The sequence below is a fragment of the Crocodylus porosus genome, unplaced genomic scaffold (genome assembly GCF_001723895.1).
Source record: "Crocodylus porosus isolate Cpor-Errol unplaced genomic scaffold, CroPor_comp1, whole genome shotgun sequence".
NCBI lineage: Eukaryota > Metazoa > Chordata > Crocodylia > Crocodylidae > Crocodylus > Crocodylus porosus.
Window position 1 is genome coordinate 13713941 of NW_017728921.1, and position 26917 is coordinate 13740857.

General features: G+C 44.2%; 1 protein-coding gene across 11 annotated transcripts in view; it reads left to right on the forward strand.

Moving 5' to 3' along the window:
- The window catches only part of ARVCF (armadillo repeat gene deleted in velocardiofacial syndrome), a 263050-nt gene extending 236133 nt beyond the window's left edge, over positions 1–26917 (forward strand). For 7 of the 11 annotated variants that reach the window (XM_019539023.1, XM_019539024.1, XM_019539032.1 and 4 more), the window contains 8 exons: positions 4826–4953; positions 6418–6568; positions 7822–8014; positions 9241–9352; positions 10272–10362; positions 11588–11641; positions 20196–20287; positions 22792–23379. In XM_019539023.1, the coding sequence (XP_019394568.1) occupies positions 4826–4953; positions 6418–6568; positions 7822–8014; positions 9241–9352; positions 10272–10362; positions 11588–11641; positions 20196–20287; positions 22792–22911 (941 nt within the window). In that variant the 3' untranslated portion in view covers positions 22912–23379. The other 4 variants (XM_019539025.1, XM_019539026.1, XM_019539028.1 and 1 more) reach the window with 3 other exon arrangements.

Consider the following 26917-nt stretch of genomic DNA (forward strand, 5'->3'; position numbering starts at 1 on the left):
CAAATTTAAAATCAGTTTTATTAAAAAAGTTGACTTGACTCAACCCGAATTCAATCCCTACACTTGGTGTCTTTTGCCCTCCTGGTGTCTTCTTCCTTCCCTCCAGCCAGCAGAATGGGTTCAAAGCCCCACAGAGCCTATGGATGCCTACAGACATGCTCATTCATGTCCTAATTAGACCGCTCCAGTATTGCCTCACTGCACAGGTATTAAACCCCTGCACATTTCAAAATGGCCGGGGGATCACTTTATCTAAACCTCATTGAATGAGCTTTAGGTAGAACTTCCCACACCCATTTTGAAACACTTGGGAGCTTAATACATATGATGGTAAGGTGTTTTAATTAGAGCAGCTGTCCGGGAACTATTTAATTAAAGTGCCCGCACCCCCGAACACATGTATAAGCGGCTTATGTGCCTCAGAGCTGTGAATGAAGGAAGCTGCTTTGTGGTGCCCAGTAGTGATCCCTCCCAAGAGGGGACTAGTGGCTCAGAGAGCAGTAGGCAGGTAGAGGTAGTTTTAGGTTGTGACTCACGATTCAGTCCAAACTGATGGCTTTTTTGTGGCTGTGTATGGCAGGAAAATTCCTGTTGGTGGTCTTTGCCCACCAACACAATTAGGGCTCTTCAGAGAGACTGAGGAATGAATAGCCATGTCCTAGTGACTGAATTGCTCTGTCCCCTCCACGTGGTCCCTCCAAAGCAGAGCTGATGTGTGTTGGTGAAGTAGTTTTGTAAAGCTTTTTGCCTGCTCTTGAGGCTGCTTCTGTTCTGTGGATAAGCAGAGGGCTGTCAGCGTGACACCTCTCAGTTAGTGCCGGGGTCACACAGAATTTGCCCCGTGGGCCATGAAGAAACAGCCCTGACAGGCAACAAAGAAGCCCATCTGCTCCCCCTCAGTCAACAGATTCTTAAAGATGGGGCTGGTATAAGCGATGCGCGAGACTAAAAACGTTTCGAAGGGGGAAAGGTATCCAATTCCCTTGTGCTAGTTGCCTGGGGCACCCTTCTAGACAATGCAAATGTCCCCAGATCTCAATGGCTCCATCACCTCCTGCATCTCCTTCCTGCTTAAAAGACAAGACCCAACAGACAGTTAATTAACCTGTGTACCTTATTTTCTGCAATGGAAGAAGCCTCTAGATAACGTCAATCCATAGTCATCAAGGGGAAGAAGGGTATAAATTCGGTTTCAGTGCTAACCGTGTTCACAGGGAAGTCTCACATACCTCCGTGAGGTTTCAGTCTGGCCTTAAGTGTTTCCTGAATCTGTGCAGCTATTTCGATGGCCTTTTAAGACACAAAAGGAAAGCAGTTGACATTTTTCTCTTGTTGACTCATTACCAGTCATTGATGACCCTCTTTCTTTTTAATTCCATTAAAAAAATGAATAAAAGCAATTAACCATATATTACACAAAAGTAGCAGTACCTGCAAAAATAATTAAGATGATCTTGAAATTAAGGAAATAGGTTTAGAAGAGAAGCAGGTGCTTAATGGAAGGGAGACCAGCTGTGCTTCCTAGGAATGTGCTTTAAAGTACTTCAGGAAAAAATGTCTGAGGCCTCTACACAACCCTGGAAGGAAATTGCAATAATGCACACAAAATCTATGCTATAAATAGCAGAGCTGGATTCATTAGGACAGAAGGCAGATGAAGAACAGAGAAAAATTATTTGTGGTTTTTTTTAAGGGAATATAATGCTTATGAAAAGTGTCAGGTTGTCATCGATGAGGAAAACCCCTCAGGTACAGCAGGACCATTATCACCATGAGGGTCTGTTCTCTACTAATGAGCATCAACTCATGAGGGGTGTTCGTTATAAGCCTGTTTAGCAAAGCATGCCCTGAGCTTTCTGGGCTAGGTAGCAAGACTAGTGTTGGAGGGCTTTAAAACAAGCAGGAAGGGAGCCGAGGCACAGCAATATTTTGGGGCAGGGGCAAGAGGAGCAGGAGGGTGCCATTCTCCAAATTGGCTGTTTAAGAGATTGCACCCAGAAGTAGAATTGTGCCAGTAACTAGAATAGGCAATGCTGATAATAGTATTTAGCAGAAAAAAAGGGGTGAAACATTTCTGAGACGCTCTTGCAGTAAAGCTGGAAACATGGGAAACAACTAGGAAAAATGAGGGGCTGTCATGCATGAAGAGAAGTAATGACAGAGACATGGTGAGAGACACGTGACTGGAATGCCAGGATCTACAGGCAGGGTCTGTCTGCAGTAGGTAAGTGGGGGAGGGAGAGAATGGCGGGGATGTGATTACTGCGTATTAATAATACAGTACGGGTAGGAGCAATGAAGTGTAGAGATGAGGATGGTAGAAATGTCAGCTTTAAGGCAAAGGATATGAAAATTGATTGTGAGGGTAAATTATAGGCTGTGTAACTAGGGAGTAGGGAGAGTTGTTCTCGGGGATGTCAGAATTATGATAGGACTATCTAAAGCAATGCTCGTAAGTGGACATTGTCTGAAGAATTGCCAGCTATTTGGCCGCAGGCAATTATGAGCTCATATATGGGCCCACATCCGTCTTACAGTAATGTTTTCTCTGTATAGCATCATCGGCGAATTGGGCTAGAAGGGCTCTCCGGACGTCATCTAGTCCAGCCCTCTGCTCAAGGCAGGACTGTCCCTGTCTAAAATAGCCGAGATAAATGTTTATCTAACCTCTGCGTAAAACTTGCAATGACAAAGCTTCCACAGCCTCTAAGTAACCCCTCCCAGTGCTTATAACCTTGCCGTTATCCTTCTGGCTTGTCAGATTTTATCTTTTTTAAATTAAAACTTTGTTAAAAAAAGTTATGGGGAAACGTGATTCGACAGCTTTTGCACTTCTAAAGAAGATTGCACCAAACACCAGGGAAGCTTTGCAGCATTCTCACAAGCTGAGAGTTGCACCTTTTATACTGGGGGAAACTGAGGCTTCAAGCAGTTATATATGATTTGATGCACACTATACTGAGGGTCGCATAAATGCTGATCAGCTTAGTGTTAGCCTTCGGCCACACCTTCAACTTGAGCAGCACATCTGTGGAGAATGGCCACGTCTTAATGGAACAGGAGCTGGGTTATGTGGACCAAGAGATAATCCTGCCCCTGAGTGGCATAACTTTGCTCCACATAACAAGTGCTTTAAACAACTTAGAGGTGTTAACATGTGGACAATCCAGGAGCTCCAGAAGCCACCCAAAATTAAAGTGTAACAAGGCCTGTTGTAGTTTAGCCAAGGGGAGGCACCATACATCCTGACTGTCTCTCTAGCCATTAGACCTTACCTGCGCATAAGAATCAATAGTGAGCTAGTTAAAACTTGCTATGCAATGTATAAAGAAAAGAAAAGGGGAGAATTTTTACAGCACAATAGTTGAAAGTCCAAAGACCAACAATACCAATAGAATTTGAAAATGCAACAAAGGCTGTTTTAAAAGCTATGTGACTGGAAGGAAGAATAACAAAAGACTTGAATTACAAAAAAGCAACTCTCTCTCGAAGTGGAAAAGAGTGGTGACTGGGGGGAAACTTCTGTAAGGAAAGCAAAGGCAAAATAAGGGAGCCCAAACAGCAAATGAAAATATTATTGTCTAGAGGAATCCAAGGTGAGAAGAAAGAGGTCTATGAATCCATTGAGATACTAAGAGAAAACACAAAGCTGTTGGTAAGAACAGAGAGCAGTAGAAAGAGTCCAAAATTCCTCATATTTTAAATAGCCATTTTTGGCTCAGCATTCATTGAGGACAGTATCACTTGGTACAGGAAGCAAGGAACTGATTACGGGCAGGAGAGATGCTAATTGAGAAGCACACGCCTGTCCATGGACTGCCGCATAAACAACCCGTGGTTTCAGAGCCAACGCCAAAGAAAGAGCAGAGGCATCATCCAACTGAATTAGCATGACAGACGCCCTGCAGAACGAGCAACTGCTGTCTCACTGTGCAGCACCTAGCACGGTGGGATCCTGAAGCTCCTAGACACTGTGGTTATGGCAATAACAAATGAGGACAAACCTCTGGATAAAAACATCAGGGAACACAGTGGTTAGTAAGAGTAACTTACCCAGTATGACAAAGGGGAATATGTGGCAGAGCTTGGGACTAGAATCTAAACCATCTGGCTCCAGTCGTGTATCTGGGACTACAGAATGGGTGCCTTGCCTTTGGGAATTATTCTTTAATGTATATTACATCCTTCACCGTTTCTAGGTGCAATACAGTGTCTATCTGTCTTTGCATAGTGTCTGAACCTTAGCTAAAATGGTGACGTTCTCCACTCTCCCACCCATTGATTCTTCTTTTGATTTTGCATGCTATATTTTTTCAGCAGGCAGGAGTCAGAAGGGGAAGTTTGATGTAACCGTGCTACACAGTCTCACACTGGCACTATTAACAGTGCCTGCAAAAGCTACCTCAGTTGATCTGAATGCAAAAACCAGCACCAGTGTAATTCGCTCCCCATTTAACCATGCAGGTATGACTGTCAACAAGCCTGACCTCGTGCCACGCACCTGTGCACACACATGCTTAGCATGTTAGTTAAATGCACAGAGTAGATCTCTGAGTCTGTAGCAGTGAGGTGGTTTCTCTTTCCTAAAAATCAGCAAAGCAAGTTTGTGCTCAGGGTATCTCAGAACAGCAGAGCTGGAGAGTTCATAGGTCCTGCTACTGATTTCCAGCATGTGCCGCTTCCAGCAGGCAAGACCAGAGTGGGCTAGGTGCAACCACAAGCCTTGTGCTGCTCCTGCAGCACAAACTTCTCTCACATTCTCCAGGAGTGCAGAGATACGAAATACCAATTTATGTGTTGACTCCTCAATGTTCTCTCCCTGCAGGCTTTGAATTGCTCTACCAGCCAGACGTGGTACGACTATACCTCTCTATCCTCACTGAAAGCCAGAATTTCAACACTTTGGAAGCTGCGGCAGGGGCTTTGCAGAACCTCAGCGCTGGAAACTGGACAGTGAGTACAATACATTCGCCGCATATACTTTTTTCAACCCTCCTGAATTCACCCCTCTAGGTATGATATAACATGGCACCTACACTCTGTTCTCTGTTACTTTTTATTTGTGTTTCCTTTTTTTTTGTTTTTTGTATTGGTTTGGACAAAGTGTAAAATATTTAACTTCCAGAGAAGGTTTCAGCACTGCTTAGAGTGGTTTTCTTTTTAATAAAATAAATTACTATTTCATGCATATCTTTGTTAAAGTATTCATCAGAGACATGATCCTACAGCCTGCCAGGCAGGGCTAAAGCACAACCCATCACTCCCCAGACCAGACAAAAACTCTCCATTTGTGGTACCTGAGGTAAAACAGTCAAGTGTCTCAGTGACTTAGGTGCATAAATCCCGTTACACTTCACCCAAGCAGATTTGAAAATTCAACCTTCTGCCTCTACCTGTAAACAGGGAGGAATGAATTGCAAACAACCAGACCTCCTGAACTGGCCTCTTAAAGAAGAGCTCCGTCCCAGAGAAATTCACCACACAACACTGGAGATGAGACGCATGCTGTGACCAAAGAGGAGTAAAATTGTCTAATCCTGTTTGTTCCCCAGCTGTTCTGACATTTTCCCTCTTTCATACTGTTAGAGAAGGTAGCTGCCTGGTACTTACGCTTAGAATTTGCAGACAGTGTTTGCAAATATTAGAGCGTTTGCGAATGTTGCCATCCTACAAAATTGTCATGAGAATTTACCAGTTCAGGCACAAAATTGAATCTCCCTCTCGTTATTGAGACAATTTACGGTAATGGGAAAAATGAATGCTACTTTACTTGCCGGTTTTACAAATATATCATGGATTTGCCCAGTTGAAAGTGCCTTACGACTGGAGTGTTGGCACTGAGATGAAAGGGGATACAGATGTCAACAGGAGCAAGTTCACATTTTCATGAACTTTTCATTCTTGGGTTTCTTAATAAGAGCTTCTTTTAGAGACAGCTCAGCTTGGTCTGATCCCAGGATGGGATGTTGTCCCAGTTCATCAGCTTTTCAAATCACAAAGGGGAGTTGCATCCCAAAACTGCTTCTAGATCCTTCTCCCCAACAACATCTGTGATAATCTGTCTGCTCTCACTAATGAATACTGGATCAACCAGAGCAGCAGAGTCTGTGAATCAGCAAGATAGTGCTTCCTAACACTTGTCTGAAGGTGGAGTCACCTTTTAATGTATAATTAAAAATGGAGTTATGTATTAAAAATTGCAGGTAATGGGGACCTGGCCATTCAAGCTGATAAGCCAAGGCAGCTAGGTATGATGCAAGCCATATAGGCTATAGAAATTTGTGGTTCATCCTAGGTGTGGACTTTTCAGCTTGAACAGCCTTTGACTCAACTGAAAGAAATACCATCTGGGAGTAAATAGGCCTGTATATTCACAACCCCATGTATTGTTTTTCTTTTGTGTGTGTTCATGATCAGTGGTCTACATACATCCGTGCAACAGTACGAAAGGAGAGGGGCTTGCCAGTCCTCGTGGAGCTTCTCCAGTCTGACTCGGACAAGGTTGTGAGGGCAGTGTCGATTGCACTGAGGAATCTCTCCATGGATCGTCGCAACAAGGATCTCATAGGTACCTTTCAAACATCTCTTGCAGGGCCACAACCCAGGAGACACATATGGACTTGAGAAATAATTCAGACTCATGTTGAATATTTGAGGCTGTAGTTTATTTTACGTACAGCCCCCATAAGGATAGGAGGCCAATGTATGCACTGAGTGAAGAATCACCATCTACAAGTTTAATTTCAGTCCATCTAATTTTTGTTCTTGCAGGTGACATGGCTTAATGGGAATGAAACTTTACTTTGTAGCAGATACTGGAATACATTACAGAAGTAACACTGACTTTTGCATTTGTTACTCTTTTCTCCTTTGGTCTGTCAGTGAACTGTTTCATGTCTCCCCATTATGGGATTCTCTGTGCTTCTGTGCCAGCCCCTATACCCAGAGGCCAGGCATCCATGCTCTCGCCATTCAAAACCTCTTCCTTAAAACTTCGTTGCTCTGTGACACTTGCCAGCAATAATCCAGCTTGGCTAAAATGCACCCATGTCTTCATTAAACTGAAATCACAAAGGCTCAGTTCCACATTAAACTTTTCCTCTGAGCCTTCTGGTGTGTTTCCAGCAATTTGTATGATTGGTTTCAGCTGTAACCTTGTTGGGCAAGGAAATGTTCCTGCGGCATGCAGAGCTGAAAACACAGCTGATGCCTCATAAATAACAATCTTCAATTCCTACCTTAAATGCACCCAGATTTCTTACCTCTAAACTAGTTGTGGTTTATGTTGCTACCAAATGGTGCAAACATGCACCAGGGAATAATAAACCCAAGACTGAGGTTTCTCTTCGATGCTGTATAGTGTGAAGGCTGAATGTACCCTGGAGGGGAGGTTGTTACCTTTTTCAGGGGAAGGTTAATAGATGCATGGCTGCACATCTCACCCCAGCAGGCCTGTTACAAAGCTAAGTTGAATAAATGGTATGTGTGCACATTAGCATTAATATTCAGTATTAGCAGCAGTTGCTGAATGCTTTTGGCCTCAGGCACAGCAAGGCATGATATATGTTGGCCCTGAAGTTCTCAGCAAAAGTTGCAAACTTCTGTTCCCTGTTATCTTTAGCATCCATTGTGCTGCATGACATTGCTTCGGCTATTAATTCTCAAGCACTTTGTCATAATTAATGATGAATACACTGTTAACTTACAGTCTTAAGATCCAAGAAACTGATGCTGAAAGCTCCTTTGGACTGTGCAAAGGATGCAGACTGGGATGCAGTGTTTATCGGGTCTGCCTAATGATGTCTCCCCCCCCTTATCTAGGTAGCTATGCCATGGGGGAGCTGGTAAGAAATTTGCCTAGTAGACAGCAGAGATCTGCTAAAAACCTGGAAGAGGATACAGTGGTTGCAGTCTTGAATACTATCCATGAAATCATTACTGACAGTTCAGAAAATGCAAGGTCCCTGATCCAGACCCAGGGCATTCAGAAGCTGGTAACAATCAGCAAATCAAGGTAGGTTCCAACTGAAAACAATATACAGAAAACCCACTGTGAACAGCGACGTTTTGCTCTGTGATGGTGTCCAACCATCTTGACCTTTCAGCTGTGTAACCAAAGTCCTAAAAATGTTTAATAAAAACAAATCCTATAGCAGTGCCTATAACAGGTTTACTGGACCCCGGAGATAAGCTCAAGAGAATATAATGTTCTCTCATTGTAGGATGCAATCTCTCTTGGCCTGGTGTGTCTTAGCATTGTGTCTGCATTTATCAGACATCATATGCAGTGAAACCATGACCTTTATTTGCAGAGTGGGAGACCTTCATCCAGTGGCAATATTCCATTTCTGGAATGCAAGTGATAAAACTTTATTACTTTTAAATAAAATGTTTCATGAGGGTAGTAATCATTCTGCCTAATAGCTTGGGAGGTGATAATTTAAAGTAACACTTTTGCATCATGGTACTTTATCAAAAAACTCTTGATAGCTTTGAGAAGAGCTGCCTTCTTTATTTCCAGGAAGCAGAAATGAGTGTATTTATAAATGATTTTAACAGACTTTTCAGAGCATACCTGAAGGTTACTTTATTCTTCTTCATTGTTTTATGCAAGTAAGAATCAGCCAGCACCCTGGCACTGTGTGTAGCAGACTGGTACTGACTTGCAAGGAATAAATGCAAAAATGTTTTTCAGGTAAGAATTAGCTAGGTTTATTTTTTCATCCATGTTGCTCTCATGCATATGGTTTGAACCACTTGTTGACTCAGCTGAGTTCATGTTATGGAGTACATGTACAACTGGGCCAAAGATGTTGAAGATGACTCTAAGGCACTGAGAGTTTGTTTTCCAGAGATGCTTCAGAACTGATTGCTGTTAGAGTTTGGGTGCTCAACTTTTCTGTCTTGACCTAAATAAAGGCTTAGTACAAAAGGTGGAATAGTACCAAGCAGATCTGTGTACTCTTTCTGCATGCTAATGCAAAGGAAAATCTTACCTCTGCATAATTCACAACTTCTTTTGTTCATGGCAGGTGGCTTTTTATATGAACAGATGTGTTTTCATATAAGCACTAGATGGACCCTCATTAGACAAGTTTGACCCAAAAATATATTCTCTGAGCAGCTATCTTAATGCTTTGTGGGAAGTGATAGGTCTGCTGGAATGTTTAGGATTTTAGCTTACAGGGTCAATTTATGAACGTCTAATCTTTGAGGTTTTAATTTTGTCTCATAAATCAGCCAGTCCCCCCGGGAGACAAAGGCAGCATCTCATGTTCTTCAGATGGTCTGGAGCTACAAAGAACTACGAAGCGTTCTGCAGAAGGATGGGTGGAACAAATCCCATTTCCAGGTAAAGATGCAGAGTCCTAGTCCAAGTCAGTGTTCAGAGAAAGCTCCATGAGATGTGTTATCCTTCCCTCAGTGTGCAGGCCTAACTCCTTACTATGTCAGTGGCAGAGTTTGACAGAGAAATTTCTGGTTTTAGGTGATAATTGTTTTTTAATGAGGTCATAAATATACTTATTGTTGCATGCCTAAAATTGGTGGCATGTGTTCTTCATGCTTTGGGAGCTTGTAACGTTAGATGCAACCCTCTACAAGCAGACATTGCATTGTTGGTCACTGGTTACCAGGCACGCACTTCATATGGCAGCTCCCTGTTCTGTTTATGAAGATGCATCTGGTTTCTTTGTCTGAAAAGCAGTGGCTGTCACTTTGCACCTGCAAATGCAGCTGCTTGCTTGCCCAGTTAAGTGACAAGGAAAGGAGAAGCCATCAGTAGCTCTGAAATGGACAATACTCAGAAGCTAAACTAGTTCTCAGTGGTGGCAGATGACAGAACAAGGAGTGATGGCCACAAGTTGCAGCAAGGGAAGTTTAGGTTGGATATTAAGAAAAATTTTCTCACTAGGAGGGTGGTGAAGCACTGGAATGGGTTACCAGAGAGGTGGTGGAAGCTCCATCCTTGGAGGTTTTTAAGACCTGGCTAGACAAACCTGGCTGGAATTATCTAGTTGGGGCTGGTCCTGCTTTGAGGAAGGGGTTGGACTAGATGCCTTCCTGAGGTCCCTTCCAACCCCGATTTTCTATGATTCTAATCCTTAATTGGGGTGTGATTGAAGATCCATGAAGCAGCAGCAGATGGAACAGGAACAGGGCTCCACAACATGATTCTGAAGTGGCGTTTTGCTTGGTTGTTAATTGGATCTGTCAGTTGCTGTGTTTGCAGCAACCACAGCAGCTTCTCATTCTGCCGTTTTGTCTTTTAGACTGTTTCCGCAGCACCAAAGGGATCCAAAGGTACTTCTGGCAAGTCTGGCTATGATGACAGCACTCTGCCATTAGTGGATAAAAGCCAAGGTCAGTGCTGGTCTTTCATATGAGTTGCAATGATTCTGCCTCCCCAGGCTGTTTTGCTGTTCTGTAATAGTAGTGTTGTGGGGCTGGGATCAAAATAACAATTTGTTTGTTTCTATGGTGCCTTTCATCCAAAGATCCCAAAGCTATCAATTTTATAAACTACATAGACATGGAATCTACCATGAAATACCTGATAGCTGTGTAGTTCAGGGTAAAAAGCTCAGTTGCAAACTTATAGGGAGATTTAAAGTAGGCGTGATGTCAGACTTTCTGACTTTGAGAGCAGTTAAGCATTGGAACAGGCTGCCTAAAGAAACTGTGAAATCTCCATCCTTGGAAACTGTTAAAAGCAGGTTATGCAGACACTTGGCCGGGATGGTTTAATCAGGGATGATCCTGCCTTGAGCAGGAGGCTGGACTAGATGATCTTATGAGGCCCCTTCCAGCCCTACTCCCCTATGACCCAATTGGAATTTAGCCCAGGAGACTAACAACCTTGCACTTGTGATATAAATGTGGTATGTTTAATAAGCACAAGTCATTAGATCTTGTACATCTCCTGCTGAAGGATCACCTTCACTGCTGCAGTGCAGTTGAAACACTGGTTCAGTACTGAGTTTGAAAGAAAGTCTTCACTGAGTCACCAGCACTGTATCCCCTGTCACTTGAGTTGTCCTTGGAGGTCTCTTATCCAGGTACTGGCTCAGACTCACCTGTGCGTAGGTGGTCAGATTTGACAGAACCACTCCCAAGGTGTTCTGGCTGCAGGCCATGGTCATTTCCGCGCTCACCTCTTTTGCCTTGTATTGTTGATCGTGTTGGAGATAAGAACCAATATGAAAATTATCTTCTCAAAACCTTGTATGTCCTCCTGATTGCTCCTCTCTCTGGGCGGAGGAGAGAATCTCATTCCATTTTGGCCAGATATAAAAATAAACTCCAGAAAACTTATCCCAGTCCAGAGCAGACACGATGCTGCTGGAATAGTGGAATGTCCCAGTACATGTCACGGCACGGTAGCACAAGGCATGTGAGTTTGAGTGCTCCTCGCATCAGGACCTTCCTTTCTGAATGATCACCATTTAAAAGTTGTTTCATTATAACCTCTTGCATTCAGTAAGTTATGGGCTCCCTTCTTTCCTCTGGCCCTGTGATTAATCCAAGCCTGCTCTGCACTCCTCCCAGCAAGCATGGTACAAATAGTTTCAATGCTTCTGTTTTGTAGATAACGAGAAGGCTGGAAGTCGTGATATGATACCTATGGATGAACTTGGTCCAGGTAAATGCAGTCATGGATCGACCCTCTGTCTGCTTCAATAGAGCATACTGTCACTCACGAGAAAGTTCAGCTCCTTCTCTGGGAGATAGTCTTTCAAGTGGATAAAGCTGACATTTAAAAGCAGAACATTTCCTTCCAAAAGATCAATCGTCTGTTTTTCTTAAACATGAGTGTATTGTGCGCACATGGGTTTCTCCACTATTTGAGCCAGAGAATGCAAATACACTGGTATTTCCAGCTCTTTCACATCTTGGCAAAGCCAGGAATAAAACTCAATCCTCCTGACTTCCAGCCCTGTTTCCTTATATGCTAGCCCAACACAATTTTCTGTACAAGCAGTACAGCCTTGTATAGAATTTCACCGATTGCATCCTGGAGTGAGACATCCAAAAGTCCTGAGATTTACAGAATGTATTTTTCGTAGGAGCAGGACACTAATTTTCTGACTTTAAATCCATGTGACTATCGCACTTTGACTGATAATGGAACATCAACATTGGCTCTACCTGCAAGAAATGAGAAGAGAGGAATAGCTTATTTTTAAGTTTCTTTCCTTTCTAGTTTCACTCTCCCCCCAGTGCCGACAGTGAGTTTGTCACTCTGCAGCTTGGATAGGTCCTTCAAAGAACAAGAAAAGAAAGATTTTTTTTTTTCTTTAAGTAGGACGATAGTAAAATTCCCCCCCAGAGTATTCTACGTCTAAAGTACAGCTTAATAATGAGTGGCCACGGTCTTCAAAGAACTTGAGATGCTTCCTCCTGCCCCAGTGGGAATTTTGCCTGGGTGTAGAATTACGTGTTTAGCCCTGTACGAATGCACATTAAAAATTAGGAGAACAAATAAACCCTGTTCCTCCTGGCATGTTAAAAAAACCTAGCCCATGAGGAAGCAATGACTTCTCATCTTTATGCTTCAGCTTTGCTGAATATAAAGGGCATCTTTCAAGAGCCAAACAAAGCAACTTCATTTTCCCCCCTACGAGGAAGGTACAGGAGCAGGTTTCTTTCAGCAGACTTCTCCAGGGTCTCTTGTGGATTTGAAACCTGCAAAGACTAAAGGAGACCGAGATGCTGCAGACCATAGCATAACCTGTGCAGTCCATCTCAGTAATACAGGCATCCATGTATAACATGCATTTATAACTGGACAGCCAATTGCTTTGCTTGTAGCACCCAGTGCTGTAGGGAGGGATTTTACCAGTACTTTGAAACCCTCCACCCTGATACTGGTAAACGTACCAGGAACTCCCACACCAGTATCTGAAGTGACAGATTTGTTCTAAACCTCATGAATTATACAACCCTTGTGTGCAAGCATATGAAGCTGTAAGGGTGAAGAGGTAGATAAATTTAAACCAGATGGGTGGTTCAGGAGTTGCACTATTTTTCAAATGTGGAACAGCAGCTGGAGAAACTCGTGTTATTTAGGAAAGAAGCAAAGCTTAATCTGTGAGACATGATCTCTTCCCAGATGATGATAGACTTCCTGGCGTGGATGTCAGAACGATTTGATTCAGGTACTAAGGCCCTGGTGGAGAGGAAGGATAATTAAGAGCCTCAGGTGCTTCCTTGTCATCATGAATTTGAAAGAAAGCAGGGATTTAAACCCTGTGACTCCTGACCTTCCCTTGGAACAAGAATAGTTATGGGTTTTTCTGTTCACATACCTACCTGAAGCAAGAGTCCTCAAGATGAAGGCTGCAGTGCTTGTATGGAAAGCTGTGTTGGGCTAGCATATAAGGAGATGGGGCTGGAAGTCAGGAAGAGTGGGTTTTATTCCTGCCTCTGCCACTGAATTACTGTTAACCAATCAGTACCTCCATCTCCTAGCTATATACTAGGGATAAACACATACCTGTTCCTTTGCAGTGCTTTGAGATTGGTAAGTGAAAGACTCTGCCAGTAAAAGAAGGATCTGCTTCAATTTATCCAGCTGCAAATCTTTGTACTGACACATCTGTGCATTTGATGTCTTACTAGCTGTGATTGTACCTGCAAAAATGGCAATATGATTAAGCCCCTGCTGAAAAGCAAGCTTGTCCAGAGCATTAGAATAACAGAAAGATATCACTTTTCATGTCTTCTGCTGACAACATCTCAGCTGGCACAAACAAACTGTCCGTATGTACTTATTTAAGGGAAGACAGAAATGTTTGTCTTCACCATGGAAGAAAATAATATCAAAGAACATCACACAACAGGACAGCTATGTACTAACTAGTCTAGCAGTGAGGATCCCAGATCTGTAGCCACAGGATTGTAGTAAAGTGTTCGGAGAAAAATATTAATCACAGCTTAGTGTATTTCAGAGGTTATTGGAACAGCGGAGGATGGACTGGAAATTGGTGGGCAGTATCACAAGTGTTTCTTGCCTGTCAGGTTCTGTTTTCAAATCTTTGCACCATCAATAGGAAACTAGGGCATTTATACATGTGCTTTGGGAATGGGGGGAAGGCATTTTAATTAGATTAGCTCCAAGAACTGATCTAATTAAAGCACCCAAAGCATCTTGTGTATCAGTGTCCCTGTGCTGAAAAATGACAGTGGGGTCACTTTAACTAAAGCTGGTCAAATGAGCTTTAGTTAAAGCACCCCGCCACCAGTTTTCAGTGCAGGGACATCGATACACGAGACACTGGAGTCAGCTGGAGCACGGTCATTACCACGCTCCAGCAGATTTAATGAACTGAGTCTGGTCCAACATGCTGTAATTACAGCGCATCGAAGCGGCCTCACTGCTCATGTATAGGTGGCCCTAGGTCTCACGTACAGGTTTTCCAGATTCCTGCTCTTGGATATTTTTAAATGAGCAAAGGCCAACAGCTCAGACATTCTCGTACCTCCGCATGACTACCCTGAAAACGTCAGCTGACAGGGAGCGCGCTAACAGGTTTGGTCTGCTGCACTCTATGAAAATGGCATAGCAAGTGGCTGTTTGACTTGCCTTTCCTCAGGCTCTTTCAGCCGAACTCCTTATACATTCCTAAGGGCTTTCTACACAGGGGCCTCTTCAAGAAAAGCCGTTTGATCAACTCTATCCTCTAATTCTCCTTCTACCATGGCAGACATTGGGAGTGTTTCCAGAGCCATCATGTATTCGTCTCCAAAGCTTTCTCCATTAAACTCAGCTGTATCACATCTGTGCATGCCATGCTTATTCATGTAATTGGTCTCTGGGTCAGCCTGATCTTGGCTGTGTTTGTCATCTGCTGCGTCTTCACCATGATCGTTTCAGTTGTAGCTGATCCTGAAATGTGATTTCTCCTTTCAAATTCATTTGTCTTAAAATTGTTCCACTTCACACCTATCGTCTTTCAGAGGACTCTCCCCTGTGCTACCTATGGGCTATTGATATCTATTTCATGTAATGATGCTGCTTTGAGTCCATAAATAATGCTATTAATAGATGAGCTTGTTAAATTTGCCCTTTGATACTAAATATAGCGCTTTGATCAGTACATAATTGCATCCGTTTCACAAAGCACTCATGGCTCGTGCTCAGCTCTTTTTTAACTTTATCATTTGATAGAACCATCCTGATCAATTTTTCCAGGTATCCAGCTTATTCTGCAGCTTCACTGTTGCTGCTTTCCCACACTTTATCTATTGTTGTGTTTTTTTCAAGATGCAACTGTTTTGTTGCCTTGGCATTAAGGCCAAGTTAAATGTATTAGTTTTGCAAGGTAGGGAAAAGCATCATTATTCATTCAGACACGTCTGCCAGTTGTGCAATGTCATCTGCACGAGCTAAAGGGCTTATCTCTAGATCATCTGATGTCTCCCTCCAACTATTGTGTTTTTAATACCCTGTTTCAGAACATGATGAATATTATGAGTGCTTCTAGATCCCCCTGTCTTACACCAAACTTTAACTCAAACCTGTTAGTTAATTTTCCACCAACTTTTACTGCATTGTCAGAATCCTTTATATAACTTTTAGAAATGCCGTTACCCTAGCTGAATGCCATATAATTTTGCTACCTTCCATAATGCTTCCCTTCAAGCTGATTCAAATGCCTCTGTCACATCAGTGGAAACCCCCCCACCCCCAAACGTCTTTAAATCCCCATTCTTACTTTTTTTCATTAATCACCAGAGCTTAGATCTCTGATTCATAGTGTCAGGCTGGTTTGAAGCCAGTATTGTTCCTTATTCACTACTTCCCACAAAAACGGCTTAATCCATTGACAGTTAACATTATCGTGATTTTTCTTCATACTTGCAGTAAGTTTGTATCTCTAATTATTCTGGTTGGAAAGATTTCCTTTTCTGAATCTTAATACCACTGGTGTCTGTGACTGCTCATGTGGTATTTCTCCTATGCCCCATACCCTCTTGTATATTTTTTTTGTGATGTCTTGTTGGCCCTTGTCCTGACAACTTTTAACAATTCATCCCCTGTGTAGTCTATACCTGCAGCTCTCCTATTTTTAATTTCTTCCCTGCTCTTTCCATTTTTTTCTTGTGATTTTAAGTCAGTGCTAATATTCATTCTACCCTGCAAGCTCCCCTGACATATTTCATGTTAAAAATGCTTGAATTAGGAGGGCACATCGGGTTTACTGCACAATCAAAATACCATGTTTTTGTGCATATAACCTACATCTTTGCCCTCCAAAACCAGCTGGGGAAAATAGGGATGTGCCTTATATCTGAAAAAAATGGCTCCCCATAGGTCCAGAAATTTTCAAGGCGGAGCAGTGGCTGCATTAATTAATGTGGCTCTGGAACATGGCAATTAACACTGCTACCCCTCCCTTCCTTTTGGGACCTTCCAAAAATAGGGTGTGCGTATGTCTTGGGGGTGTTTTATATGCAAGAAAATACAGTACTCCTTCCAGGTTTCCCTCAATCCTTAAGTATTTGTTGTCAGTTTACCTGTAGCCTTTTTTTTCCTGCTTGTGTTTTTGGCCACAGCATGTTTCTAGACAACTTCACTTTTGGTGTATTGTCTCCATAATTTGCTTTCTTGATGCATCCTTTAATTGACCCTCTTCCTTCCAAAGCATTTGCTTATCCCATCTTCATAATTTATTTATGGTTATGCTTAATGCCTCTAATTCATCCACTTCGATGAATTTTGACTTGTTCACAGTCAGTCAGCAATGTTGACTTGTTCACAGTCTTCCTGTTACGCTGTTGTTTCATTGATTTCATCAGATATCAATCCAGGCCTGTCAAGCCCAACAAATAGAAACGGTCTCTGATTTCAGGTAACAGCTGAACATATTACACCTATTGTGAATTGGAGTGTTAGGACTCTGTTTGCTCCAGGCCAGACTCAGATGTTGGCCAGGGAGCCAAGGAAATTGCACATTGCTGTCCATGCACAAGGATGGTGATAGTTGGAAATTATACTCTTTTTTTTTTTTTTTTGCTCTAAAGCATAAGGATGGGATTGCTATAGTAAGCACACAGTTTACCTCGGTGAGACGATGTCTGGGCAGGTTGTCACAGCAAGATTTACTATTGCCTACAGGAAACCTTGTATAACTGTGATCATCAATAAATGGGGAAAGAAGGACAAGCTTTATCCTCAGTTAGATGGCATTATAGACAAGGTTCTGGGTTGTAGTGTCATTTTGACAGTGAGAAAGCTGATTGCAAAGTTCGGATTTCGAAGTGGAAGCCAAATGAGTAATATTGGCCCATGTGCAGAGCCTGTCCTCTGAACAAGGGTATGTTCAGTTTTACATGGATTTCACCAGGGGGTCTAAGCAGGAACCAGATTGGCTGCATTGTCATCCATTAAAGGGAAAGTCAATGTTGACTGCTAAAGGCTATGAAAGTACTGCATGTGGATGTGATAATAACCTGCTTCAAGGAAAGAATTTATGTCCAAGAAAAAGATGAGAGCAATTGATGCACAAGCTGAATTTGATAAGGGAAGTGGGGACATGCAAGGTGATGGTGGAGGGTCTCTCAGGTGCTTAATACGTGGAGGTAAAGCAATCTCACTACAGACAGAGTAAGAAGCAGTCAAGAAAGCTATATATGTCATGAGGGAGGAAGTAATAAGGCACAAAGAAGTAAAGCAAGCTGGATTAGCAATGAAACAAGAAGACTCGGTGTATTCCAAAGTGTATTGAATTAGGTTGGAATAAAATGCTTTTATTCTGAAGTAAGAGGGCTCACCTAGGGCGTGACTCGGGAATAGTTACTGGGTTTTAAGTTTACATCCTGCCTTAATCTGAATTACCTTGCTTGCAAAAACAAGCCCTAAGGCACACTTCAGATTCCTTCTCAGGGATTAAATTGGATTTTTAGAATTAAACAGGAAACAGGAAGAGACCCAGATTTGCAAATTCCATCAGAAAGCCATTGCCTTCTGGCTAATGAGGTCTTACTTCGCTGGTACAGCCTCCTGCAGAATATTTATCTTATTTTAGTGACTCAAGCCACAAACTTCCTATCAGTCTGCCCTTGCTTGATACCAGCCCAGCACAGTGTAACGTGTCTAGCAGCACACAATCCACTAACGCTGATGTGTGTGGCACCATTAGCATGCAGACCACATCATGCTGAGGGTGATGGTAGGAGTTGCAAAATACCTCCTGGCTTAGATATGAAAACCAAGTTCTTGGGGTTTTTTATCACTCGAGATTCCCGGAACTTTGCTCAATATTAGGTTTGCTAAGTTGGTGAGTAAGCAGTGGTTAAAGCTATTTAAAATGATCACTGTGTCTCCAGTTGCTTGCAGTGATACTCTTTGCCTCCTGATCTGTGCTGCTGTGACGCATTAGAGTTGGTGCACAGCTCTTCAGTGCTTGTTGCATTTCTGGGCCAGGCATAAGCTTCCCTTTCTGTGTTAGTTTGTTTCTAAAGTGCTTTGGGATCATTCCTGGTGAAAGGCAATACACATTTCTGCATGTACTATTTTATGCAAATGTCAATTAAATGAGTCATTTTAAAAAGGAAATGGATGTTGCTTATTTGACATTGGGATTTGACTTTTCCTGGGCAGCCTGCTTTTATCATCACTTAACTGCGTAGCTGTTCATGCCTTTGAGTCCCAAAGGAATGATAAAGTCTTAATGTCAGCGTATGATTTACCGGCAAGTATATTTGAATGTAATTTGGAAGTGAAAGATGTTGTACTGTACACGCCATCAGGAATGTTGACTGGGTGGAGAGTCTGTGTCTGCAGTTTATTTTTTGGTGTTACTGGGACAGTCAGGAATGATAGATACCTTCATTGTCAACGAATAGCTGGGAGTAGAGAAGCTAAGCTGTATACAGCAGTAGGTCTCAAGCTACGACTATATCCATAACCTCGATGCACAGTTTCAGTCATTTCCGTCACCATCATTATGGATTCTCTCCTTGATGTTATATTCTCTTCATAACCATATGGACCATCTCAAAAGCCTTTTGCCAGGCCCGGGCATGTTTTGATCTACTGTGCCAAATATGAAGACTTAGGCTGTCTAGTGAACTTACTGGATTGCACCCTTCCCACCCTTTTTGAAGGCCACTGCTGTGCAGAACGTACATGGTGCAGGTCCCTCGGTTTGTCTCGCTTTTCATGCTGTTTGCTTAGAATGGCTCGTTTTCTATATTGCCACAAAAAGAAAGCTCTACCGACTGATTCATCTTTAGAGACCTTCTTGTATAGAAGCAAGAAGCTGAGAGACGAGATCTTCTGGCGCTTTCTGTAAAAACCCTTTTTTGTGGCGTTCAGAGAAGATGGTTTGACAGGAAGTAAAACCAATAATGATACCTTAATTACCTGGAGAGAGACAAAAGCCCATAAATCTGACTGCCGCTTGATCCAGATTACAATGCTGTCAAAGTTGGAAGGAAGATCTATTTGTCACCAATAACGACAGAAACTTGATGCATCAGGAAAACAAATTAATATTTGCAACCCCTGACGATTATTTGGTGTCAGGCAGGTTCTGAAATAATTAAAATATTTCTTTGGAAAGCCCTCCCCAACCTTCTTTCTGTCTGAAATACTGAATTCATCTTGCTGCTCAATTGCCAAGGAGAAAAATCACTCAAAGGCACCACTTTGTGACAAGAGGCAAGCCCAGCCCCGCAGGGTTTGTGTCAAGATCCGCAGCTCTACCAGCCCCTTTTCCTCACAGCTCCAAAGGGGACTTTTTCTAAATTATTGTCATGTCTTGCTTGTAGTCAAGTTCAGAAAGAGTGGGAACGTGTTTCACACCCTCCGGAGTATGAACACAGCCAATTAATCAAGTCACTAAGCTAAAAACATAAGATTTTTCTCTGGATTTGGAACTTGTCAGCTACAGGGTGTGAAATAGCTTGCTGCTTTCCTTGGGCAGGCTACTACTGAACTGCAGCAGACCAGAAAGAAAACAGTGCTGCTTGTTAATGCAGGACCAGGCCTTGATGTTGATGTGCTATTAGAAAATGGAGTTAATATTTTCAGGGAAGCTGGTACAAATAAAGTTTCAGGGCCACAGCCCACATTGAATACACCCCCTGCTCCCCCCAGTGTTTTGGTTTTGATGACTTGTGTTTCTGCTCTGCAAAGGTTATTGCCATTGGTACTGCTGTTGTCTGACTGCCGTGTCATTCCTCCCCAGATGGATACTCCACCATCGACCACCGGGACAAAGAGCGCAAGTACAAGACCAGTGATAATGTTGGGGACGCATCAGAGAAAGAACCTTTAAAAGTAAGCAGCCAGCTTATTCCCAAAGCCAGCTGGTGCCACAAGCTAGGAGGCCCAGCATATGCTGCAAAAAAAATGCATGTTACAAGTGCTCAGCAAGGGGTTGTAAAGGATCATATAAGATTTCCTAACCCATCACCAACCAGCTTTCGGTGAAAACCAGCTGTTCCTTTCCCATTAGGAAGCAACTACAGATGATGATTTTATAGACAAATATGTGCTCAAATGTTTATATGCAGTTTTGAAACAGAATTAGTTGCGTTACCGCTTTCTGTTCCTGCATCTAGTCACAGTCCTCAGCCCTAACACGTATAGCGACGCAGGAGACTTTGACTAGTGACTCCAAGCAGTTACACGCCTTTTTGGTTTTCATGGTGAGAAGCAAGTGAAAGCTTGCATGTCTGTGTAAAACCTGTGGTGTACAGTATAATTTTCCCATTGTTCAGTCCCTGGTCATCCAGTAGATACGGACCAAGGACATGTGTGCACACACATACATCCATGTGTGCTTCTTTTAATCAAATTTTCAACACTCCTCCTTCCAGCCTGTTTCTGATTGACAAATCATATCTGATGGATCTCCCCCTTCTCTTTCTATTGTAGGCATTAGGTTTTCATAGATTTCATAGACATCAGGGCTGGAAGGGACCTTGGAAGATCATAGAGTCCAGCCCCCCCGCCCAAAGGGCAGGAAGTCAGCTGGGGTCATTGGATCCCAGCAAGATAAAGCATCCAATTTACTCTTGAAGGTGTTCAATGTAGGCGCTTGAACCACTTCCTATGGCAGGCTGTTCCAGACCTTGGGGGCTCGGACAGTAAAGAAATTCTTCCTTATGTCCGGCCTGAAATGGTCTTGTAGTAGGTTGGGCACAGCAAGCTGTGTACAAGTCTGGTTTGATTTGTTCCATGCAATTTTTCTTGTATTCATGGACAGTTTTAGCTAAGTTTTGATAAGCAGCTGCTTTGTACTCCCAATAGTACAGTGGCTCATTGCTTTTTCCCTCCCTCAAAAAGAAAAAAAACAACCTCTCATGCACTCTCTCCTGGGTCTGTCATCACTAGGAAAAACCAGACACGATGAAACGAGTTTGTGACAAGGATCCTTGTTGTTGGCTTTCAGTAAGTTGACACTAGTACCCTCAATGCTGGGGAGCCTGGAGCGTCTACAGGGAAACCTCAAAGTGTTTTGTGACAGCACTGAAAATTCAAATGAATTGTGTTCAGTGGCCAGGCACTTGAAAAGGGAAGGCTCTTTGCAATTAGTGAGATGCAGAGTAATGGCACATAGAAATAAGACTTAGAGAGAAATCCTATTGAGGCAATAGGACATTCTTCTGCCCATGGCCTGTCTGTATTAGAGTCTGAGCACAAATAGTCAGGATTAAACAATTCCCAGCACCCTCTGCCTTTTTCCCAGGATGTTCAAAATGGATGACGGCTGCAATCCTCAGGCTTTTTTTTAACACTGCTTATTCCTGCTTTTCAGTTTTAAGGCTCTATTAAGGCTCTTGTCAGAAGCTTCTCATTTGGCAACCTCATTAATATAATCCGTTGTTGGGTGATAACCCCACAGTGCCAAATCCTACTTCCTTACTGTTTCATTAGCAGGCCCAGTGCAAATCGGAGTCTTGAGCCATACAGCTGCAGTGTCACTGAGGAAAAACACGGACTTCTTTATCTGTGGTGTCCGCCAAGCCTCCACTCTTATTTCAACGTGACCATCCATTATCTGGCACTGCAAATGGGTGAAGATTATGGCTGTGGATGGATTAGGAGACCTTGGCGACCCTTAAAGCCAGACCACAAGAGAACAGCCATTGTTGTTGGAAGCTAGCTCTGTGTACGATTCGTTTTCTAACCCTGCCCCCGTGGTACCATGTATAATGGACTTTGACAGTAATCACCTCCTGGTCTGCCCCTGTAAAATGCTAATTATATTAATGCTTTTACAGTCCGTAGTACAGATGGAGGGGAAACAATCTCTGGTTGCTCTCACCTTTGCCCGTGAATGCGGTCAGTGCTCCTTTGTGTTGTTTTTCACCTCTGTACTTCCCAGTGACCTGCATAGCCCTGATCAGACTGGGAGACTTTTAGCGTAAGTGCTGAGGAGCAATTCACTTCATATAATTTAAGGCTTATATTTCTAAAGTGCTTGGTTAGCTCTGACTGTCACTAACGGAAATTGGGCTTTTAATCGTGACTTTGCACTTTGGAAATATGCAGCTAACCCAGATCACCCCAGTCATGTTTGGAGGTGTTGAGAGGTGGCCATGCCTGACCCCGACATAATGGCATACGCCTGTCTGCATCTACCCGCCTGCTGTGGCCAAGGCTCCCTAAAGAAGGTGGCTGCAGGGAGTAGGGGGCTGTTTGGTCAGAGCTAAGAGAAAACACTTCTTTCTGAAGAAAGTTGGCAGGTGGGTAATTGCTAATTACCCACCTGCCAGTTAGGCTAGCCAGGGGAAGAGAGAATTAACAGATGGTTATCACTTCTCCATCCTACACAGCAGCAGCCAAACTCAGCCCACAGAGTTGTGCAGTGCAGCCCAGGGCTGCCGTCGTGTCTCTCTCGAGTGAAGTGCAACCCTCAGAGACGAGCGATTCCAATAAGCCGTGCTCCATCGTGATCAGAAAGCCTTGTCTCCTCCGCCGGCTATGCCTCCTCCCTACTAAAGAGGGAGGACAGGCCAGGCTGAGTCTTTTCTAGCCCCCTGAGGAGCTGCCCTGAGGCTTCTGGCATGTTGTCAAAGCAGCCCTTGGTGCTGGGCAAAGTGTAGGCAGGCAGTGTCCTGTCAGATGCGCGTGCCGATTTCTAGCTTGTGAACCATCCAGGAACTGTGGCTCTGAGCTGCGAGACTGGCTAAGACGTGTGAAAAATGATGGCAATGAAGTGTGACGCATGGCTGACCTGCAGCTAGCGAATGCTTCTGTCAGCGCCGGTGGAGCAGCACGCCTTGGCCGAATTTGTTTCTTTCTCTGTCCACTAATTCTTCCTCGCAATCTTTTGAGCTGACTGGTTGGTTGGTTGGTTTGTTTGTTTGTTTGTTTGATTGATTAATCCGCTCTGTTTTGCCTTTAACTCCTCACCCTGTTTGCTGCAGAATGACACAAATAGGAAAAACATTAACAGGAGTAACAGGGCTTCGGTGAATCTGGTGGATGCTCGTGACATTAAACCCCAGCCTGTTGACTCCTGGGTCTAATTTGCATGCATGGTAGGTCCTTTTAATGGTAATTGGTGCTAGTGATTAACTTGTCTCATTGTGCATGATCTGAATTGCTATGGAATCTCTCCAAGGCTAACGGCTAACTAGTTCCTTTTAGGCAAACAAAAATGCATTAGAATAAGGGTGGTGTTTGTTTCACAGTGTGCTTATAATGAAACACAATAAAACACTGCCATTTGATTAAATAATAACCTGTCAAATAACCAGACAGCGAATTAATATCCTGAACGATGGGCTGTCAACTGAAATGTGAAGGATCTGTGCTATTAGGCCATGGGAATGAAGCTGAATAGCATTTTTCTGGATGATCTAAAATGCCTCCAACTGTTTCTCTTCCATTCCCTGCGCCCCCTCCCCCAGCGAATCATCATGAGCTTTTAGCCTGAGACCCAAGGATAAGCACATCCTGACTATTTCTGGCTCTCCCCTGAGGCTCCTGGGAATTGCATGGCCCTGCCCGTGTGCAGGAAGGCCGGTGGCTGTGCACACAGTAATTCCTCCAAGGGGAGGACCTCATTCACTCAACTAAAAGTAGAGCCACCTCCAGCTCCTCCTCTTCCTCTGCAGCTCAAGAAAGTGTTTTGTCCCCTTGTTTGTCTTCTTCATATGTCAGCTTCCTTAAAAACATGCCCACCTTTCTCCCTTGTGCTGCTGCTAGTGCCTCCTGCTGCCGTGCTGGACCCAGTCTGTCACCCGTCAGATGTAGTGTTGTGTGTAGAGCAGCAGAGAGAGTGCTGCTGGCCGTGCTGAAAGAAGGATCTTTGAGGACTGTGATGGATATACCATGTGCTTCTCCTATCAAATGCTGGAGAGCCCGTTAAGGCCTGATTTCTAGACATGCTGAGCACCCGCTGTTCCCAGGCCCAGCGTTGCAGAGTCCGGCCTTTTTATTCCACCTGGAAATTATATTCATCAGCAGGGAGGAAACCCCAGTCCAGAGAAAGAGGCATTAGGAGGCGGATTAAGATTATTGGGGCCCCAGGCAAAATCAAAGTTGTGGGCCCCCTTTAGAGGAGCAGCGACAGATCCATTGTTGCATATCAGATTAGCACCAGGAAAAGGGAAGATAACATTATCGACTATTTTTGGCAGCTGTAGCCAATTAATGTCAACAATAAATGCCACATACATGCAGCCAGAACTACCGCAGGGCACTTGGAGAGCAGCATCCAGCTGGTAAATCTTTCAGGGGGAGATTGAGGCCGCTATGGTGAGGGAGCAAGGGAGTGGGGCAGGGGCAGGTGGTGCATAGGACCCCCAGGGCTGGAAGTGGGATGGAAGAGGGGAGGTTGGGAGGGAGGTTGGCTCCCCACTGCTCTGCGCATCCCTGGGGGAGCATGTGCCCCCACAGATTTGTGGGCAGGGGGAGGGTGAGCTGCCTGCTATGGGCTCAGGGCCAGGGGCTGTCCTGGCCTCTTCCTGGTGGGAGGGCTGGGCTTAGAGTGGACTCACCTGTGCAGGGCAGGTGCTGGTGCTGGGAGGGGTAGCTATGCGGTGGCTACAGGGAATTTTGGGGTGGCAATATCCCCCCCAACTCCCCTAGCACCGCTCCTGCTTCCAGCACTTCTCCCCCATAGCTACCCCTCCCAGAATCGCCATCACCCACCCCGAGCACAGCCCTGGTCCAGCACCCCTGTCAGGTAGAGGCTTGCAGAGCCCCTGACCCTAAGCCCACAGCGGGCAGCCCGCCTTCATCCCACGCACAAATCCAAGGGGGCACGTGGCCCTCATGCCTCCCCAGGGTGCGCACAGTGGCAGGGAGCTCCAGCATAGCTAATAGAGCAACCTGGTAACACCAATAACCCCCAGCAACAGTGTGCGTCTCTGCACGTCACAGCCTCCTGATGACTCTTTTAGCAGGGAGCTTTGGAGTCTGAATCTTTGAAGCCTCAAATTTAGGCTCATGTTGTTTCTCTTCTGAGACCTGAAACGGGTGGGGAAAGGCAATCTCTGACTTGCCGTTAAATGGGCATCAGGGAACCGAATGCTGTGGCATCCTCCAAAGGCGCTCCCAGCCCTTTGCCTCTGCTGCTCCGGTCCTGAGGAGTGACACCGTTCCCGTGGGCCACCCTCGCCCATGCTAGAAGGAGCTGCAGCGTGACCATCGCGGTTCCTCACTTGACTTGAGCCCAGCTCGCCCAAGCTGAAAGGCCAGAGCATGAAACCACTCCACCTCCTTGGGTCCTCAGAGGCCAGCCGTTTTGGATGGTGGCACTTCCCCATGTGGCACATTAGGAATCCTCCGGCCTTACGCGAGAGAAGTTCCCGTTGCAGAGAGGTGAAAATCGCCCCTGCAGAGGGCAGACGCACGGCTCCTGGTGTTTGTGCATCTTGTGCGCTGCACTGAAAATCCACCCCGCCTCCCTGCTGAGCGAGTGAAGCTCAGGGAGCACTAGTGTTGCTGCTGAATATTCAGGATTTCTGCCGCTGTGGTCCTCCAGCCAGGCTCAGTCTTGCAGGGCTTCATGTTGTACTAGGAAATCACACTCTCTCTCGCTCCAAATGCCTGAGATTTAAGCCTTTGACCAGGCCTAGTGGTTCCACGTGTTCCCACAAAGGAGAGAAGGTATTGGTGTGGGGGGTGGCCGTTTTTGATTAAATGTTCCTTTTTTCCCCAGTGCCTCCCCATTAAGGATCTCTGGCATTGGATGGGCCTTTGTAGCTTCCAAGCCTTGTGTTGCCTTTGTTCATACTCCTGTGCTGGAGCTTGCAGACACGGGTGTATTAAATTCACCTATTAATCAGCTCTGCCTTTATTTTGCAGGGCTAGAGTCCAACAACCTTTTTTTTTTTTTTTTTTAATCGAGGGGAAAAATATTTGAACCAACACAGAGGATCTCATATATCACCACTGCCATACAGATTCAGAGGGCGCTGCATCGTTGAACAGTCTGCAGGTTCTAGGAGGGTGTGGGGAGAAAGCGCAGCCGACTGCCATCAGCCAACCCTGGAGCACCATGCCTTACAGCAAGACAATTTGCTCTTTTAAAACTCAGTTATATTCCCATCAGACATAGCCGCCCCCCGCCTCGAAGACAACAGACAAGCTTACGTCTAACTGGTTAGGTTCTCAGATGACTCTTGATGGTGGTGCCGAGCATGAGAAGAGAAGGTCATGTGATGGGGAAAAGGATGACTTTGCAAGTGAAAGAGGAACTGCAGAATATCTGAAATCTCCCTTAGGTGTAGCCGTGAAGACAATAGCACTTTTCTTTTGGGGGTTTTTGTTTTTGAACTGTGAATTTAAATTTTTGAAAATTTTATTTAGGGGTTTTTGACTAATATTGAGGTCGTGTTCTGTTTTTTGTTTTTTTCCACAAGAAGTACAGGAATGTGGAGTTGGGTTTGTTGGATTTTAATGAAAGAGAAAAATAAAACAGAAACTATTAAATGCTGGTTGAATGAA